The 19076-nt window shown below is 39.4% G+C and overlaps 1 protein-coding gene across 5 annotated transcripts in view; it reads right to left on the bottom strand.

Moving 5' to 3' along the window:
* Nucleotides 1-19076, bottom strand: part of LOC128687651 (ubiquinone biosynthesis protein COQ9, mitochondrial) — a 181334-nt gene that overhangs the window by 42721 nt on the left and 119537 nt on the right. For 3 of the 5 annotated variants that reach the window (XM_053775220.1, XM_070083921.1, XM_070083922.1), the window contains one exon: nt 11584-11717. The exons of the other annotated variants lie outside the window; for them this stretch is intronic. In XM_053775220.1, the coding sequence (XP_053631195.1) occupies nt 11676-11717 (42 nt within the window). In that variant the 3' untranslated portion in view covers nt 11584-11675. Of the gene's footprint in view, nt 1-11583; nt 11718-19076 lie in introns of those variants that run through there. 5 annotated transcript variants of the gene reach the window in all.

The following is a 19076-nucleotide window of genomic DNA, read 5'->3' as shown; positions in this document are numbered from 1 at the left end:
TAAATATTTATACAGTAATTTAACTAAAGCAATTCAGTTTTGTATATTTTTATTAAACTGACTGGGAATTACTAAACCTAGCAGGAGACATACAATAGCTGACTAATGAATTTTTATCCAAAAGGAGTGTAGTTCAGAGTTCTTAAATCAAGAATCCTTCATTGTCGTCAAGAAGCTTTTGTAATATTAAGAAAAAAAAAGTGATATTTCAGTAATGTATGTGTCATGACTGGTCTTATTCCCACATTATTGGTTGGAAGGTTGACATTAGTATTTACACACATTATTACTATTGTCATAATCATGGAGAAGTGTTAAACACAGAGAGGTCCTGCAGCACCTGGTGACTCGGGGTAATCGGGTTTGATCTAAGGGTAGCTCAGATTATTATTATTATTATTATAAAAAAGAAGTGCTAAACTGCAAGGGTTATACTGCAGTGGGTAGCTCAGATTCATTGGCCCCAAGAGCTCTTCACCAGTATCAAGGTACCCCTTTAGGGCTTTGCATGCATATAGTATATATATATATATATATATATATATATATATATATATATATATATATATATATATATATATATATATATATATATATATATATATATATATATATATATATATATATATTAAATTTACATTCCAACTTTAGGACATTCCACTTATTAGTAAACAAACTATAATGCCCTTATGTAACTGTGAAACTGATGGGTTTTGTTACTAAAATAAAAGACAACTCACCACTTTCACCTTTTTGTTATTGAAGTACATTTCTGAATTATCTGCCAGTGTATGTTTATAGTGAAAACTACTAACTCATTAATTAATTATTGTTATACAGCAGGGGTCCTCAACTGCAGCCCATAGGCCACATGTGGCCCTTCTAGGAAATGGATGTGGCCCCCTCACATGAAATTATAAATTTGCTTTTACATAGGTTCCACACTGCACAATCTCAACAAAACCGTGTGGCCCTCCTTACACATTTGACCATCAAATGTGACTCATTTGTATAGGAAGCTTGAGGACCACTGTTATACAGTATTCACAGTACCATGTTAAATCCAAGTGAGTCATACAGTGTTGAATGTCATTACTACATACTTAGATCCTTTGTTGGATTCCAGTCATAAAGTGAGATCTTTAAGTAAAAGTGATCTTCAGATATGTTAGACATAGATCCATCCTCATGGTATAAAATGTATACTATAATTTTGAGAAAAAGCTAAATCTGTAAGGATCATACACTGCCTGAAAAACAGGAAGCAATCAGGTTTGATCCAGTAAAGAGGAGGGCATCTTTAATTCTTTAAGTTAAGAGCCCTTTACAGACATCAAGACATCCTCATTTAAGGTATGGGCATACAGATTCCCTAAGGATGCTGACCTATTTATGAATCCTTGGGACCTGCAGGTCTACCCTTCTCTTTTAGACATTTCAAGTGCCTAGGTTATTATTATCTATTTTCTTGTCAATTACTTTGTCACCAAGTGTTCACATAGAACTACAGTAATTTAATACTGCGATTGTGAATTTATGATTGTAAGCAAATTTTAGTCCTCCTTAGCTGTAATTGTATTATTTCTAGACTTCTGAGTCACTATAAGATTCAGTAAATAATTGAAAGATGAATGTGCTTTTTTCCCTATGAAAACCCCATAGCCAAATAATCAGATTTCGAATGTATGAGAAACATAACTTACACAACTATATTTTATTACATGTAAAGTACATTATCTGTGTACTGCATAAAAGAAATAAACATGAAATTGAACTGTCATAATCACAGAAAAGTGATTAACAGCCAATTACTATGATACAGGTCAGCAATCAGTTATCCAGTTCCATCAGTAATATGGCACTAATTTCGGCTAGCATGATTTCAAATTTCATCATTATACTAACTCAGAAATTGTGCAGATGGTTGTAAATCCACAGCAGCAAGCCAATGGAGGAGAAAGCAGTGATGAAATTGAGGAAGATGTAGCAGAAAGAATCTCTACTGATAGGTTAATTCGGCTGACAGGTGAACTGCTAAAAGGTCTACAGCAACGCAGTTTTATAAGTGAACAAGAAATAATGAAAGTTTACGTGCTGCAGGATAAATTAATCAAAGAAAGACCAAAATATAAGTGTAGTCTAACCTAACCACTCTGTAATCCGGCAAGCTCACTAATCTGGCACACTACAGGTCCCAATGATGCCGGATTAGTGATGGCCAACCTGTATTTAATGAAGTCATAATAATAATAATTATTATTTCCACATGATAAATAGTTTTTGCAAAATTGCAGAAAATTTCAACCAAACTAAAACTTAATATTTTACATATATGTATACAAATACATTAAAGATATATAACTTATAAGTTACAAAACTCAGTGTACAGTATACTGAAGCATCAGTACTTATGTAGACAAACCAATACAAAACAGTGAAGGACATTTACAAAGCGAGAAACAGGGTAGTATTTAGACACACAATGCCTGCTCTAGCTTAGTTTTGGATTAAGTAAAAATGTTATAATTTTTCAGTTCATATATTAAGTTATTCCACATCTCCACATGGGGGTCTGTTTTATCGGATGTTTACATTTACAGTGGACCCTCAACCAACGGCATTAATCCATTCCAGAGAGCTTGCTGTTAGTCAAGTTTGCCGTTGGTCGAATTAATTTTCCCCATAAGAAATAATGGAAATAGAATTAATCCGTTCCTGACAACCCAAAGTCTGAATTTTTTTTTTTTACATGAAATATACATTTCCTTACACCAAAACAAATGGGACATGATTATCACTCTGTCAGACACTGCAACACAATGGCATCTGGGTACAGAAGAGAAAACACCTTGGGCAACTTTTTCAAGTGAGAATTGTTTGATCTGAGAGGGACATGACCTCTCAGTGGCTACATTCTCACTACTACTACTCTGCACCTCTCCTTCCGGCAGTATTTAACTCTCAACACTGTCGCTTGATCTTCAGTTAGTTCCAGACTTTGGAACAGAACTTCTCCAGGCTGAGGGACTGACAACCTCAAATCTACGACTTCAAGGGTGATGGACTGATTACATCGTCTTCACATCTCTACTGCTCCTGCCTACTTTTTGTACTCAACTGAAGAAGCCTACTGTGTAGGCGAAATGTTTCGGAATAAAGTTGCCTATGTGTCTTATTTACCAACAAATGGGACATGCAAAATAAACAATAATTAAATGCCACTTACCTTCATTGTAGAGTTGTTGATGAGTGATGTGCCAGCAGCAGGGGAGATTCAGGATTGTCTATTGCTTGGAAGAAGAATCCCCTGCCATAAAGACTTCAGGTACCAAGTCCTTTGGTGGGGTTACCTCCCTTCTTGGTTTTTTAATGCCACTAGGACCAGCTTGAGAGTCACTGGACCCCTGTCGCACAAAATATCTGTCCAGAGAGCTCTGTTTCTCATGTGCCCTTAGGATTTCCCTAAAATGGGACACAAGAGTGTCATTGTACATGTTGCCAATGGGGCTTGCAACTTCTGTGACAGGATAAAATTCATCAATAAATGCTTGTACCTTTGTAAACACTGAACACATTTCCCTAATCCTTGATGTTCTGCACCAACTCTTCCACATCCTCATCAAAAATCTCCAACCCCAAGGACTTCCCCAATGACACAATAGCTTCCACTAGCCTCCTGAGGGTTAGCCCCAAACCCTCAAAATCCCTCTGTTCTACAAATTCTGGCCACAGTTTCTTCCAAGCAGAGTTCAAGGTCCTCTTAGTCACTCCCTCCCAAGCCTTACCTATAAGGTTTACACAACTGAGGATATTGAAGTGATCTTTCCAAAACTCTCAGGGTCAACTGAGTGTCTGAGATCACTTCAAAGCACTTTTGAAACACTGCTTTTGTGTAAAGTTTTTTGACGTTTGAAATGACCTGCTGGTCCATGGACTGGAGGAGAGGAATTGTATTAGGAGGCAAAAACTTCACCTTAACGAAACCAAACTCTCCTGCAATTTCCTCTTGCAAATTGTGAGGATGAGCAGGAGCATTGTCCATTACCAGGAGGCACTTGAATGACAATTTCTTTTCCTGGAGGTAATTTTTCACAGTGGGGCCAAACACACCATAAAACCAGTCCAAGAAAAATTCCCTAGTGACCCATGCCTTACTGTTTGATCTCCACAGCACACAACACAAATTACCCTTGATGATATTGTTTTTCTTCAACACTGGGAGTATCAGAGTGATACACCAATAAAGGCTTCACTTTGCAATCACCACTAGCATTACTACACAACATTAATGTCAGCCTGTCTTTCATAAGCTTATGTCCTGGTAGTGCCTTTTCCTCCTGAGTAATGTAGGTCCTGTTTGGCATTTTCTTCCAAAAACAGGCCTGTTTTGTCACAATTAAACACTTGTTCAGGTTTTAAATTTTCAGTCTATGTATTCCTTAGAGTCCTTCACATATTTTACAGCTGCATTTTTGTCTGAACTGGCTGCCTCACCATGCCTTTCCACATTGTGTATGTCACTACGAATCTTAAATCTCTCAAACCAGCCTTTGCTGGCCTTAAATTCATCAGCAGCAGCACTATTTTGAGGCATTTTCTTAATGAGATCATCATGCAACTTCCTTGCTTTTTCACAAATTATAGACTGAGAAACTCTATCATCTGATAATTGTTTTTCATTTATCCATACCAATAACAGTCTCTCTACCTCCATTTTGAAAATATACTTGAACCTTTTGCAACAACAGCTTCCTTGATTGCCTGTCTGTTTGCCAAGATAGTACTGATGGTTGAATGTGATTTGTTGTATTGCCTTTCCAACTCAGTCATATGGATTCCACTCTCGTATTTTTCAATGATTTCCTCCTCCATTTCCATCGTAATTCTCGCCCTTTTTAACACAGGCTTGGCACTAGAAGCTTTCTTGGGGCCCATGGTGGCTTATTTAGCAGTTACAAGCACTAGAAACAGTAGAATAAGCCAAAATATATGGGAGGTACACATGGAAACCAACCACAACAGCTTGTAAACAATGGCACACTGAGTCTTGGAGTGGCTGGGCCCGCTCAGGCCGTGCTCCCGGCACATGGACATGTTCCGGACAAACGTTGTTGGTACAGTTTTTCACCTTTGGTAGAGACACTTTTTTATGCCAAAAAGCGCCATTAGACGAAATTGCCGTTACCTAATGCCGCCGTTAGTTGAGGGTCCACTGTACAGTGGACCCTCGATAATCGTATGGCTCGAAAGATGTAATTTTCAGAAATCGTAACTTTTTTTTCGTCAAAACATTGACTCGTGAATCATCGTTTGACTCGCAAATAGTCGTTCATCTGGGACGTGTGCACATGGGCCCCGAGCCGCCTCACACTCCATTCCCAGCCAGTGTGCCATTGTTTATCAGTGAGTGAGGATGATCCCACGAGCTCATACGATACATTTCATAGCATTCCATTCGTTTTAGTGCTTTCAACTGCTAAATAAGTCACCATGGCTCCAAAGAAAGCTTCTAGTGCCAGCCCTTTGGTAAAGAATGTGAGAAACACACATAATTTAAGAAAAAGTTTGTAGAAAAATACGAAAGTGGTGGTGGTAGAGTGGTAGCACTTATGATAGTGGTAGTGATGGTGGTAGCAGTTGTGATAGTGGTAGAGGGTGGAAGAGGGTGCCTTCTTCAGTGATTCAGCGATTCTACTAACTCCTCCAATGTTGTTGGAGTTATATAGGGCTACAGAAAACGCCGCCGCCTCAGCTGCTGCTTCACCAACATTTTGGATGGCTTATGCTCAGTGGCCCTTATACACCCAACAACAACAACACAACACCTCTTGTGACATTCATAATTACTTATTTTATTCATTTGAGAGTATATTCCATGTTTCTATGTTATTAATATTGTTTATTATGTCATATTAGTTGAATTGTGATAGTTAAATAAGCTGTAGAGTTGATATTAGTGTCATATTCTCCAACTCGCCTTCCTCCCTCTTCCATACACCAACAAGAGTCTTCATTAAAGGTAAGTGTGATGTTAAATGTTCATTTATACATTTTATTAATGCTTTACATTTATTTGGCATTCTTTTCTGCAAGTAAATCTATATTTAAGCTAGGGAAGTGACCTCGAGTCCTTATGGAGGGGGATTCCCCTTCCAAACAATAACCTCTCTTTCCTCCCTGTCTTCCATTCATCAACAGCCTTCAATAAAGGTAACTGTCATGTTGAATAACCATTCTTTTGTGCATGTAATCTATCTTCAAGGCAAAAAAATTTTTTTTGTTTATAGTTCTGGGTGTCTGGAGTGAATTAATTGGATTTACATTATTTCTTATGGGGAAAATGGATTCGCAAATCGTCAATTTCGATAATAGTCACACTCTCTGGAATGGATTAATTACGAAAAACGAGGGTCCACTGTATAGCAAACGCCTGATAAAACAGATCCCCGTGAAGCAGATGTTGGCTAAAACAGGCAAATAAATCTGGCCAGACAAAGGCTCAGTGTGTACATTTAACCCTTTCAGGGTTTCGGCCATACTAGTATGGCTTACGAGCCAGGGTTTTTGACATACTAGTACGCCTAAATTCTAGCGCCCTCAAATCTAGTGAGAGAAAGCTGGTAGGCCTACATATGAAAGAATGGGTCCATGTGGTCATTGTGCGCGGTATAAAAAAAATCCTGCAGCACACAGTGCGTAATGAGAAAAAAAAAAACGACCGTGTTTTTGGATTAAAACAGCGACTTTGCACTGCATTTTCGTATGGTATTTATTGTTGTATTCTAGTTTTCCTGGTCTCATTTTATAGAATGGAAGACATATTACAGAAATTGAGATGATTTTGACTGGTTTTACAAAGAAAAGTACCTTGAAATTGAGCTCAAAGTAGCAGAAATGTTCGATTTTTACCAAAGTTCAAAAGTAAACAAATCATGCTATGCGTCCAATGCACGTCAACTGGTGAGTCTAATATTCTTTCACAAGTGCGCTGATATTATTTATACCATTTTTACACCAATGCAGTAGTCTACATAACAGTAAATCTATTTTTTTGTGAGAATAAAAATTCAAAGTGGAACGCAAAAAAATGTAAGAGGGGCATGGGGATGTGACTAATGAACAGAGGAAATGTTATTTCAGTGCCAGGAATGCCTTTCTTGTTTATTCTGGACCCTATTCAGAAATTGGCATCTTTTGAAATTTGCATGAAATTGGCAAAATTGCTAAATTCTGACCACTGTCTTGGATAGTTGAAATCGGTAAATGGGTGGTTTCTTTTACTCATTCGATAGACAAAATGGAGTTCTAGCGAAATAGTTATGATTTTTGTCGACAAGTACACTCAATTGCCCGAAAATAGGGCTCAAATTGGGGAAAATTGCCGATGCATAAACATCGTCGAGACCGCTAACTTTGCGAGAGCATAATTCCGTAAGTTTTCCATCAAATTTCATACTTTTGGTGTCATTATGATCGGGAAAAGATTCTCTATCTTTTCATAAGATTTTTTTTTTTTTTTAAATTTGGCCAACCCTGAGAACAAGTCTCTTAGAGGGCCTGTCGACCCTGAAAGGGTTAGCCCTTAAACTGTCCAAATGTAGATCTACGTTTTTTCAACATTTGAAAGTATGTAAAAAAAGTAGATCTTCTTTTTTTTACATTTGAAAACGTGTAAAAAAAAACTTTGATCTACTTTTTTTTTTGTTATATTGAAAATATGTAAAAAAAAAACGTAGATCTACTTTTGGAGCACTACACATGTGAACATAGATCTGCTTGGACAGTTTAAGGGTTAATGGGGTGTCTGACTAAAATAGCCATGAAGCAGACCAAATCCACTATATCGAATGGCGATTTGATAAAATGGACTGAATCTGTTTAATTGGAAGTTTGAACAGTCTGAGGTTTGTTTTATTGTACTGGGCAGCATGGCCAGTGCTGCCCATGTCATTGTACTCACCTACTTGTGGTTGTAGGGGTCAAGTCACGGCTTCTGGTCCTGCCTCTCTGCTATTTGCTACCAGGTAAAAGGACACAAGTGCAACTAATATGACATTTTATTGTGGCAACGTTTCACTCTCCAGGAGCTTTATCAAGCTGTTGCCACAATAAAATGTCACATTAGTTGCACTTGTGTCCTTTTACCTAACATACTCAGTAATTCTACCAACATTAATACAATAGTTGTTACTAGGTCCGTTCTCTCTCTGCTCCAAGAGCCTTATCGCACCTCCTCTTAAAGCTGTGTATGTTATTTATTGTCTGTACGGCATTCACACCATCTTCATTTTATCTCCAATTTTCCCTGGATTTATTGTGTTTTTAATCATTCTACTGAAGTACCGTGTGCAGTGTTACTAACAACAGCCTCTAAAGCAAGTGAAGGTGCCAAGAAGAAGCATGTAAAGTTGATTGCTAAGCAGAAATTTTAATAAATAAAGATGGAAACACCTCATCACCTGTTCGACCAATGCATGCTGCATATGACTATGAAGCATTCTGCTTTGGTAATTAGTGATTATATTTGAGGAAGACTTGCTTAGCATGAGCCAGATGGACTACTTCAGCACTCCTCTGTTCTCATAGCTAGCTCAGCCATTCCATATTCCTTCACTTTAAAGCTTCAGAGCATTATGTTTATAAACCCCATCAAGACTATAAATTATTATTATAATCAAAAAGAAGTGCTGAACCTACAAGGGTCATACAGTGCCTCCGGGCAGGGAAGGATGCAAGGATATTGGGTAGCAAGAAGGAGAGGGATGATTATTAGGTCATGGAGTGCAATGGGGCAGTGGATAGTGCAGGGGTAGAGGGTAGCAAGAGATTGAGGTAGAAAGGGCTGTGAGGAGTACTAGAGGCATCATCATCAGAGTTTGTGCAGTAAATCATTGCTGTCAAAAAGTCAATGAGAGTGTCTGGGTTAACCCTTAAACGGTCCAAACGTATATATACGTTCTCTCGCGTAGCGTCCCAAATTTTTTGAGAAAAAAAAAAAAAATTGTTTAACAGAAAAAAAGAGCATATGGTACCCAGGCATCCCCAATTTTTTCATATGGTGCACAGTGAGTGGGCACACCCATTCTCTCATGTCTAGGTGACTCAGGCTTATCGTGCCAATGTTGAATGAACGACAAAGGAAACGTATATATACATTTGGGGCGCTACACAAGAGAACGTACAGTGGTCCCTCGCTTTTCGTAGTTCTCGGCAATCGTAAATTTCGCCAATCATAGGGGTATTTTCGTATAAACATGGACTCGCTTTTCATAGTTTGACTCGCGAATAGTAGTTCGTCCGGGACGCGTACGCACGGTGTGAGCCGGGGCGGCCTCCCTACCCAGCCAGTCTGGCATTGTTTACCAGTGAGTGAAGGTCCCCTCAAGTGCTCCTACGAAATATTTCATAATATTCCACTCATTTTAGTGCTTGCAAGTACTAAATAAGCTACCATGGCTCCAAAGAAAGCTCCTAGTGCCAAGCCTGTGGTAAACAAGGTGGGAAATATGTACCGTGACAAAGTCTTGCACCATTTTAGGGAAGTGTTAAAAAGACGCCAGAAACAGAGCTCTCTCCACAGTTACTTTGCGAGACAGGACTAGAGTGACTCTCAAGGTGGTCCTAGTGGCATTAAGAAACAGAGAAGAGAAGCAACCCCAGAGAAGCAATTGGTACCTGAGGTGTTGCTGGAAGGGGATTCCCCTTCCAAACTGTAAATAATCCAATTTCTCTCCTCCTCCAGTCTCCCATACACTAAGAAGAATCTCCAATAAAGGTAAGTGTTATGCTGTTAATGTTTCATTCATCATTTCCCACTGTATTATGTACTACATGTATATTTCATGTAAAAATTTTTTTTGTTTTAATACTTCTGGGTGTCAGGAACGGATTCATTGTATTTACATTATTTCTTATGGGGAAAATTGATTCGCAAATCGTAAATTTCGTTTATAGTAGCTCCTCCAGGAACGGATTAATTACGAAAAACGAGGGACCACTGTATATATACATTTGGACCGTTTAAGGGTTAAAGGAGGGTCCATCAGCAAGAAGGGAAGGTAAAGTAAGGGCAGCAGAGCGCTGACGACGTTGGAGTTAAATTCAGTGTGCTCACTGATAGAGTGGGCAGTCCAACAGAATGTGGCTAACAGAAACTGGAACAGGGCACCTCTCCACGAGATACCCATGAGTAAGACGAGTGTGGCTGATGCGAAGATGGGAGAGAGTAGTCTCCCAACCTAGACACTGATGATAAGACGACAGCCAGAAACCTGTGTGTACTCGGTTTAATAGAATGTAATTTATTATGGAGCAGATCAGACCATTGTTGCCAACAGGTGTGAAGGTGGGTAGCAATTACAGCAAAATAGTCTGTGAATGGAACACCCCTATATGAAACTGGGAGGTCATGTACTGCTGACCGCACAGCAGTGTCTGCCTGTTCACTGCCTTGTACGTCAACATGACCAGGTCCCCAACAAGAAAGAATATCTTTGTGCTTGCTAGAGTTACGGCATAACCAAAGTTGGATACGAAGAACCAGGGGATGAGGTGTATCAAATTTTTGTATAACCTGTAAAGCACTAAGAGAGTCTGAAACGACCACAAATGGTGACGCAGGCATAGATGCAATACAGGTAAGTGCTATGAGAATGGCATACAATTCAGCCATAAAAATGCTAGCTGGAAATAATAAATACCCTCGCACGATGCTGTCAGGAAACACCTCTGCGAATCTGACGCCATCAGAAGACTTGGAACCATCGGTGTACACTGCGATGGCATGAGAATGAGATCGGAAGTGGTTAAGAAAAAGAGAGCAAGAAGCCACCATAGACAGTTGGGCTTTTGCGCAGGGCAATGGGAAAGAGCAGACATGAACTGTTGGAACATCCCAACGGGGTAAGGAAAAGTGGGATGCTACATGAACATAGAAAGGTGGTAACTGAAGAGAAGACAAGAGCAAATGTAGGTGAAGAGACAAGGGACAGAGTAAACAGGGGCAACGAACAAATAAAGAACATCTACTAATATCAGTGACTATCCTATATGGAAGGATTGCAGAGGTCATGAGAGCGAACATAATAGCAAAGGCAATGAGCATCATGACGATCGAACAAGGATGGAATATTCGCCTCTGCATAGAGGCTCTCAACCAGTGAAGAGCGAAAAGCACCGAGGCATAAATGTAATCCCTGGTGATGGATGGGATTAAGGCTAGAGAGAGTTGCAGAAGAGGCCGCTGAATATGCAGTGGTACCCTGAGTTTTGAACAGCTCCCAACTCGAGCAATTATATAAGTGTATTTTTGTAAGTGTATTTTTGGGGGTCTGAAACAGACTAATCTAATTCACATTATTGGTTATGGGAACAAATTTGTTTGGTATCGGCACTCGAACAGCCTTCTGGAATGAATTAAGTTTGTAACTCAAGGTACCACCGTATCTGGTCGCCAAGAGACTATAAATAAAACTTGAGTGTACAAGATAACTAATTATAAATAATGATAATACCAATTCTTTCCATAAAAAAACACATTCCAATAACTGACATAAAATCACTATAAGGATAAAGAGGCAAGAATGAGTAACTTCATGTTTATTAAACATGTACGTATACGTCACCCTGCCTCGGTGGGAAGCAGCCAACGTGTTGAAAAAAAAAAATCATACAAACTAAGACCGAGACTTACTATTCATTCCCATAATGTTCAAGACCTGAAAGATGTAAAAAATAAAATGCCTCATAAGATTCTAAGAATGGAAGTGCAATTTCTTTAAGCATAATAAATTTTTTTTTAAGAATAATGAACAAAGCTAGATGCTAAAAAGATTTCTGGCTCTTTACATTAGAAAAAAAGAAAATTACAGCATCATGAGTGTAATACTAAGGGGAAGGAACTGTATGACAAATGACTAGACGTCTCCATAGGCACCAGGTGAAGATGTTATCACTGTACCACCAATCATTAAAACACACACAACCAGATCAAGTTTAAGTTGTTCAAATGATCAGTGGTGCAACAGTAGCTCAACTTTTAAATCATTCAGCTTTCTCATACCTAGAAATCTTTAAACACATCTAAGTGATACTTGGGAACAAATACAAAGAAATTTTGTACAATTAAAACCTGTAATTTAAAAAGGCTTAGATCTCTGGAAATTATGAAAATACAAAAACCTTTTAGAGACCCCAAGAATTATCATAATTCTCGAGGTTAGGGTCCTAAAAATTATGCGCATACAGAAATACTGAATTAGGGTTGTGTACTAGTCACTTCTAGTAAGAAATACAATGGGGATCAAGAAAAACTATGGATACAAGGAATGCGTATTATGGGAGATTCAACAGCAGTTAAATAATTTCACAAAATTTTAAAGAAATAATCACCAAACAAACAATCATGCAATTAACTTTAACCAAAACTATATCAGTGTGAAAATTTATTAGATTTTATTGATGAAAAAACAGTAAACCAATTGGATCATATTTTTTTTTGTTTTCAACAAGTCGGCTGTCTCCCACCGAGGCAGGGTGACCCAAAAAGAAAGAAAATCCCCCAAAAAAGAAAATACTTTCATCATCAGTCAACACTTTCACCTCACTCACACATAATGACTGTTTTTGTAGAGGTGCCAGAATAAAACAGTTTACAAGTAGTATATACGTATAAAAATACGCACATAATATATACCTCCAAACTGCCAATATCCCAAACACCTCCTTTAGAGTGCAGGCATTGTACTTCCCATTTCCAGGACTCAAGTCCGGTTACATAAAATATCCGGTTTCCCTGAATTCCTTCACTAAATATTACCCTGCTCACACTCCAACAGCTCGTCAGGTCCCAAATACCATTTGTCTCCATTCACTCCTATCTAACACGCTCACTCATGCTTGCTGGAAGTCCAAACCCCTCGCCCACAACACCTCCTTTACCCCCTCCCTCCAACATTTTCGAGGACGACCCCTACCCCGCCTTCCTTCCTCTACAGATTTATACACTCTCCATGTCATTCTACTTTGATCCATTCTCTCTAATGACCAAACCACCTCAACAAACCCTCTTCGGCCCTCTGACTAATACTTTTATTAACTCCACACCTTCTCCTAATTTCCATACTCTGAATTTTCTGCATAATATTTACACCACACATTGCCCTTAGACAGGACATCTCCACTGCCTCCAACCGCCTCCTCGCTGCAGCATTTACAACCCAAGCTTCACACCCATATAAGAGTGTTGGTACTACTATACTTTCATACATTCCCTTCTTTGCCTCCACAGATAACATTTTTTGCCTCCACATATACCTCAATGCACCACTCACCTTTTTTCCTTCATCAATTCTATGATTAACCTCATCCTTCATAAATCTATCCGTTGACATGTCAACTCCCAAATATCTGAAAACATTCACTTCTTCCATACTCCTCCTCCCCAATTTGATATCCAATATTTCTTTATCTAAATCATTTGATACTCTCATCACCTTACTCTTTTCTATGTTCACTTTCAACTTTCTCCCTTTACACACACTCCCAAATTCGTCCACTAACCTTTGCAATTTTTCTTTAGAATCTCCCATAAGCACAGTATCATCAGCAAAAAGTAACTGTGTCACTTCCCATTTTGTATTTGATTCCCCATAATTTAATCCCACCCCTCTCCCGAACACCCTAGCATTTACTTCTTTTACAACCCCATCTATAAATATAGTATTAAACAACCACGGTGACATTACACATCCCTGTCTAAGACCTACTTTTACTGGGAAGTAGTCTCCCTCTATTCTACACACCCTAACCTAAGCCTCACTATCCTCATAAAAACGCTTTACAGCATTTAGTAACTTACCACCTATTCCATATACAGTGGACCCTCGCATACCGTTGGCATCACATAACGTTAAATCCGCATACAGATACATTTTATCACTAAAAATTTGCCTCGCATACCGCTAAAAAACTCGCTCAACGCTATTCGTCCCAGACGCATCTAATGTGCGCCCTGAGCCAGCCTCACATGTTCCGCCGGTGGCATTGTTTACCAGCCAGCCTCCGCGGTAACATCCAAGCATACAATTGGAACATTTCGTATTATTACAGCGTTTTTGGCGGTTTCATCTGCAAAATAAGTGACCATGGGCCCCAAGAAAGCTTCTAGTGCCAACCCAACAGGAATAAGGGTGAGAATTACTATAGAGATGAAGAAAGAGATCATTGCTAAGTATGAAAGTGGAGTACGTGTCTCCGAGCTGGCCAGGTTGTATAGTAAACCCCAATCAACCATCGCTACTATTGTGTCGAAGAAAACGGCACTCAAGGAAGCTGTTCTTGCCAAAGGTGCAACTTTGTTTTCGAAACAGAGATCGCAAGTGATGGAAGATGTTGAGAGACTCTTATTGGTGTGGATAAATGAAAAACAGATAGCAGGAGATAGCATCTCTCAAGCGATCATAAGTGAAAAGGCTAGGAAGTTGCATCAGGATTTAATTAGAAAAATGCCTGCAACTAGTGATGATATGAGTGAATTTAAGGCCAGCAAAGGTTGGTTTGAGAGATTTAAGAAGCGTAGTGGCATACATAGTGTGATAAGACATGGTGAGGCTGCAAGTTCGGACCACAAAGCAGCTGAAAAATATGTGCAGGAATTCAAGGAGTACATAGACAGTGAAGGACTGAAACCTGAACAAGTGTTTAACTGTGACAAAACAGGCCTGTTTTGAAAGAAAATGCCAAGCAGGACATACATTACTCAGGAGGAAAAGGCACTCCCAGGACATAAACCTATGAAAGACAGGCTTACTCTTCTCATGTGTTCCAATGCTAGTTGTGATTGCAAAGTGAAGCCTTTATTAGTGTATCACTCTGAAACTCCCAGAGCATTCAGGCAAAAGAATATCCTCAAGGCTAATTTGTGTGTGCTGTGGAGGGCAAACAGTAAGGCATGGGTCACTAGGGACTTTTTCTATGGCTGGTTACACCAAGCATTTGCCCCCAATGTGAAAAAATTACCTAACTGAAAAGAAATTAGACCTTAAGTGCCTCCTGGTGTTAGACAATGCCCCTGGTCATCCTACAGACTTGGCAGAGCAACTTTGTGGGGACATGAGCTTCATTAAGGTCAAGTTTTTGCCTCCTAATACCACTCCTCTCCTGCAGCCCATGGACCAGCAGGTTATTGCAAACTTCAAAAAACTGTACACAAAAGCTCTGTCTGAAAGGTGCTTTGTAGTGACCTCAGAAACTCAAATGACTCTAAGAGAGTTTTGGAGAAAACACTTTAATATCCTCAATTGTGTAAACCTTATAGGTAAGGCTTGGGAGGGAGTGACTAAGAGGACCTTGAACTCTGCTTGTAAGAAACTGTGGCCAGAATGTGTAGACCCAAGGGATTTTGAAGGGTTTGAGGCTAACCCTGGTAATCCTATGCCAGTTGAGGAATCCATTGTGGCATTGGGAAAGTCCTTGGGATTGGAGGTTAGTGGGGATGATGTGGAAGAGTTGGTGGAGGAGGACAATGAAGAACTAACCACTGATGAGCTGCTAGATCATCTTCATCAGCATGAGGCCACACCTGAGGAAACTGCTTCGGAGGAGGAGAGAGAGAAATTGAAGAAGTTGGCTACTTCAAAGATTAAGGAAATCTGTGCAATGTGGCTTGAAGTGCAAACCTTCATGGATGAAAATCACCCTCAGACAGCTGTTGCAAGCCGTGCTGGTGATTATTACACTGGCAATGTTGTGAACCACTTTAGGAAAGTCATAAAGGAACGAGAGGTACAGACCTCTATGGACACATATGTTGTGCGACAGAAGTCCAGTGACTCTGAAGCTGGTCCTAGTGGCATTAAAAGAAGAAGGGAAGTAACCCCAGAAAAGGACTTGACACCTCAAGTCCTAATGGAAGGGGATTCTCTTTCTAAACACTAAGACCATCAACACTCTCCCCTCCTCCCATCCCATCAATCATCACCAGATCTTCAATAAAGGTAAGTGTCATGTAACTGTGCATGTCTTCTTCAGTTTGTGTGTATTAAAATTAATATTTCATGTGGTAAAATTTTTTTTTTTTCATACTTTTGGGTGTCAGGAACGGATTAATTTGATTTCCATTACTTCTTATGGGGAAAATTCATTCGCATAACGATAATTTCGCATAACATTGAGCTCTCAGGAACGGATTAATAGCGTTATGCGAGGGTCCACTGTACTTGCAACTTCTGCCACATTGCTTCCCTATCCACTCTATCATATGCCTTTTCTAAATCCATAAATGCAATAAAAACTTCCCTACCTTTATCTAAATACTGCTCACATATATGCTTCAATGTAAACACCTGATCTACACATTCCCTACCCACTCTAAAACCTCCTTGCTCATCTGCAATTTTACATTCTGTCTTACCTCTAATTCTTTCAATAATAACCCTACCATACACTTTTACTGGTATACTCAGTAAACTTATTCCTCTATAATTTTTACAGTCTCTTTTGTCCCCTTTCCCTTTATATAAAGGGACTATACACACTCTCCGCCAATCCCTAGGTACCTTCCCCTCTTTCATACATTTTTTTTTTTTTTTTCAACAAGTCGGCCGTCTCCCACCGAGGCAGGGCGACCCAAAAAAGAAAGAAAATCCCCAAAAAGAAAATACTTTCATCATCATTCAACACTTTCACCACACTCGCACATTATCACTGTTTTTGCAGAGGTGCTCAGAATACAACAGTCTAGAAGCATACACATATAAAGATACACAACATATCCCTCCAAACTGCCAATATCCCAAACCCCTCCTTTAAGGTGCAGGCATTGTACTTCCCATTTCCAGGACTCAAGTCTGACTATATGAAAATAACCGGTTTCCCTGAATCCCTTCACTAAATATTACCCTGCTCACACTCCAACAGATCGTCAGGTCCCAAGTACCATTCGTCTCCATTCACTCCTATCTAACACGCTCACGCACGCTTGCTGGAAGTCCAAGCCCCTTGCCCACAAAACCTCCTTTACCCCCTCTCTCCAACCCTTTCGAGGATGACCCCTACCCCGCCTTCCTTCCCCTATAGATTTATATGCTTTCCATGTCATTCTACTTTGATCCATTCTCTCTAAATGACCAAACCACCTCAACAACCCCTCTTCTTCCCTCTGACTAATACTTTTATTAACTCCACACCTTTTCCTAATTTCCACACTCCGAATTTTCTGCATAATATTTACACCACACATTGCCCTTAAACAGGACATCTCCACTGCCTCCAACCATCTCCTCGCTGCTGCATTTACCACCCAAGCTTCACACCCATATAAGAGTGTTGGTACTACTATACAGTGGACCCCCGCATAACGATTACCTCCGAATGTGACCAATTATGTAAGTGTATTTATGTAAGTGCGTTTGTACGTGTATGTTTGGGGGTCTGAAATGGACTAATCTACTTCACAATATTTCTTATGGGAACAAATTCGGTCAGTACTGGCACCTGAACATACTTCTGGAGTGAAAAAATATCGTTAACCGAGGGTCCACTGTACTTTCATACATTCCCTTCTTTGCCTCCATAGATAACGTTTTTTGACTCCACATATACCTCAATGCACCACTCACCTTTTTTCCCTCATCAATTCTATGATTAACCTCATCCTTCATAAATCCATCCGCCGACACGTCAACTCCCAAGTATCTGAAAACATTCACTTCTTCCATACTCCTCCTCCCCATTTGATATCCAATTTTTCTTTATCTAAATCATTTGACACCCTCATCACCTTACTCTTTTCTATGTTCACTTTCAACTTTCTACCTTTACACACATTCCCAAACTCATCCACTAACCTTTGCAATTTTTCTTTAGAATCTCCCATAAGCACAGTATCATCAGCAAAAAGTAACTGTGTCAATTCCCATTTTGAATTTGATTCTCCAAAATTTAATCCCACCCCTCTCCCGAACACCCTAGCATTTACTTCCTTTACAACCCCATCTATAAATATATTAAACAACCATGGTGACATTACACATCCCTGTCTAAGACCTACTTTTACCGGGAAGTAGTCTCCCTCTCTTCTACACACCCTAACCTGAGCCTCACTATCCTCATAAAAACTCTTTACAGCATTTAATAACTTACCACCTATTCCATATACTTGCAACATCTGCCACATTGCTCCTCTATCCACTCTATCATATGCCTTTTCTAAATCCATAAATGCAATAAAAACTTCCCTACCTTTATCTAAATACTGTTCACATATATGCTTCAATGTAAACACTTGATCTACACATCCCCTACCCACTCTGAAACCTCCTTGCTCATCCGCAATCCTACATTCTGTCTTACCTCTAATTCTTTCAATTATAACCCTACCGTACACTTTTCCTGGTATACTCAGTAAGCTTATTCCTCTATAATTTTTACAGTCTCTTTTGTCCCCTTTCCCTTTATATAAAGGGACTATACATGCTCTCTGCCAATCCCTAGGTACCTTCCCCTCTTTCATACATTTATTAAACAAAAGTACCAACCACTCCAACACTATATCCCCCCCTGCTTTTAACATTTCTGTCATGATCCCATCAGTTCCAGCTGCTTTACCCCCTTTCATTTTACGTAATGCCTCACGTACCTCCCCCACACTTACATTCTGCTCTTCTTCACTCCTAAAAGATGGTATACCTCCCTGACCAGTGCATGAAATTACTGCCTCTGTTTCTTCCTTAACATTTAAAAGTTCCTCAAAATATTCTCGCCATTTACCTAATACCTCCATCTCCCCATCTACTAACTCCCCTACTCTGTTTTTAACTGACAAATCCATACTTTCCCTAGGCTTTCTTAACTTGTTTAACTCACTCCAAAATTTTTTCTTATTTTCATTAAAATTTCTTGACAGTGCCTCTCCCACTCTATCATCTGCTCTCCTTTTGCACTCTCTCACCACTCTCTTTACCTTTCTTTTACTCTCCATATACTCTGCTCTTCTTATAACACTTCTGCTTTGTAAAAACCTCTCATAAGCTACCTTTTTCTCTTTTATCACACCCTTTACTTCATCATTCCACCAA

Source organism: Cherax quadricarinatus, chromosome 11, assembly GCF_038502225.1.
Source record: "Cherax quadricarinatus isolate ZL_2023a chromosome 11, ASM3850222v1, whole genome shotgun sequence".
NCBI lineage: Eukaryota > Metazoa > Arthropoda > Malacostraca > Decapoda > Parastacidae > Cherax > Cherax quadricarinatus.
The sequence above is the reverse complement of the archived record's forward strand: the minus strand, read 5'-3'. Positions and strand labels throughout refer to the sequence as shown.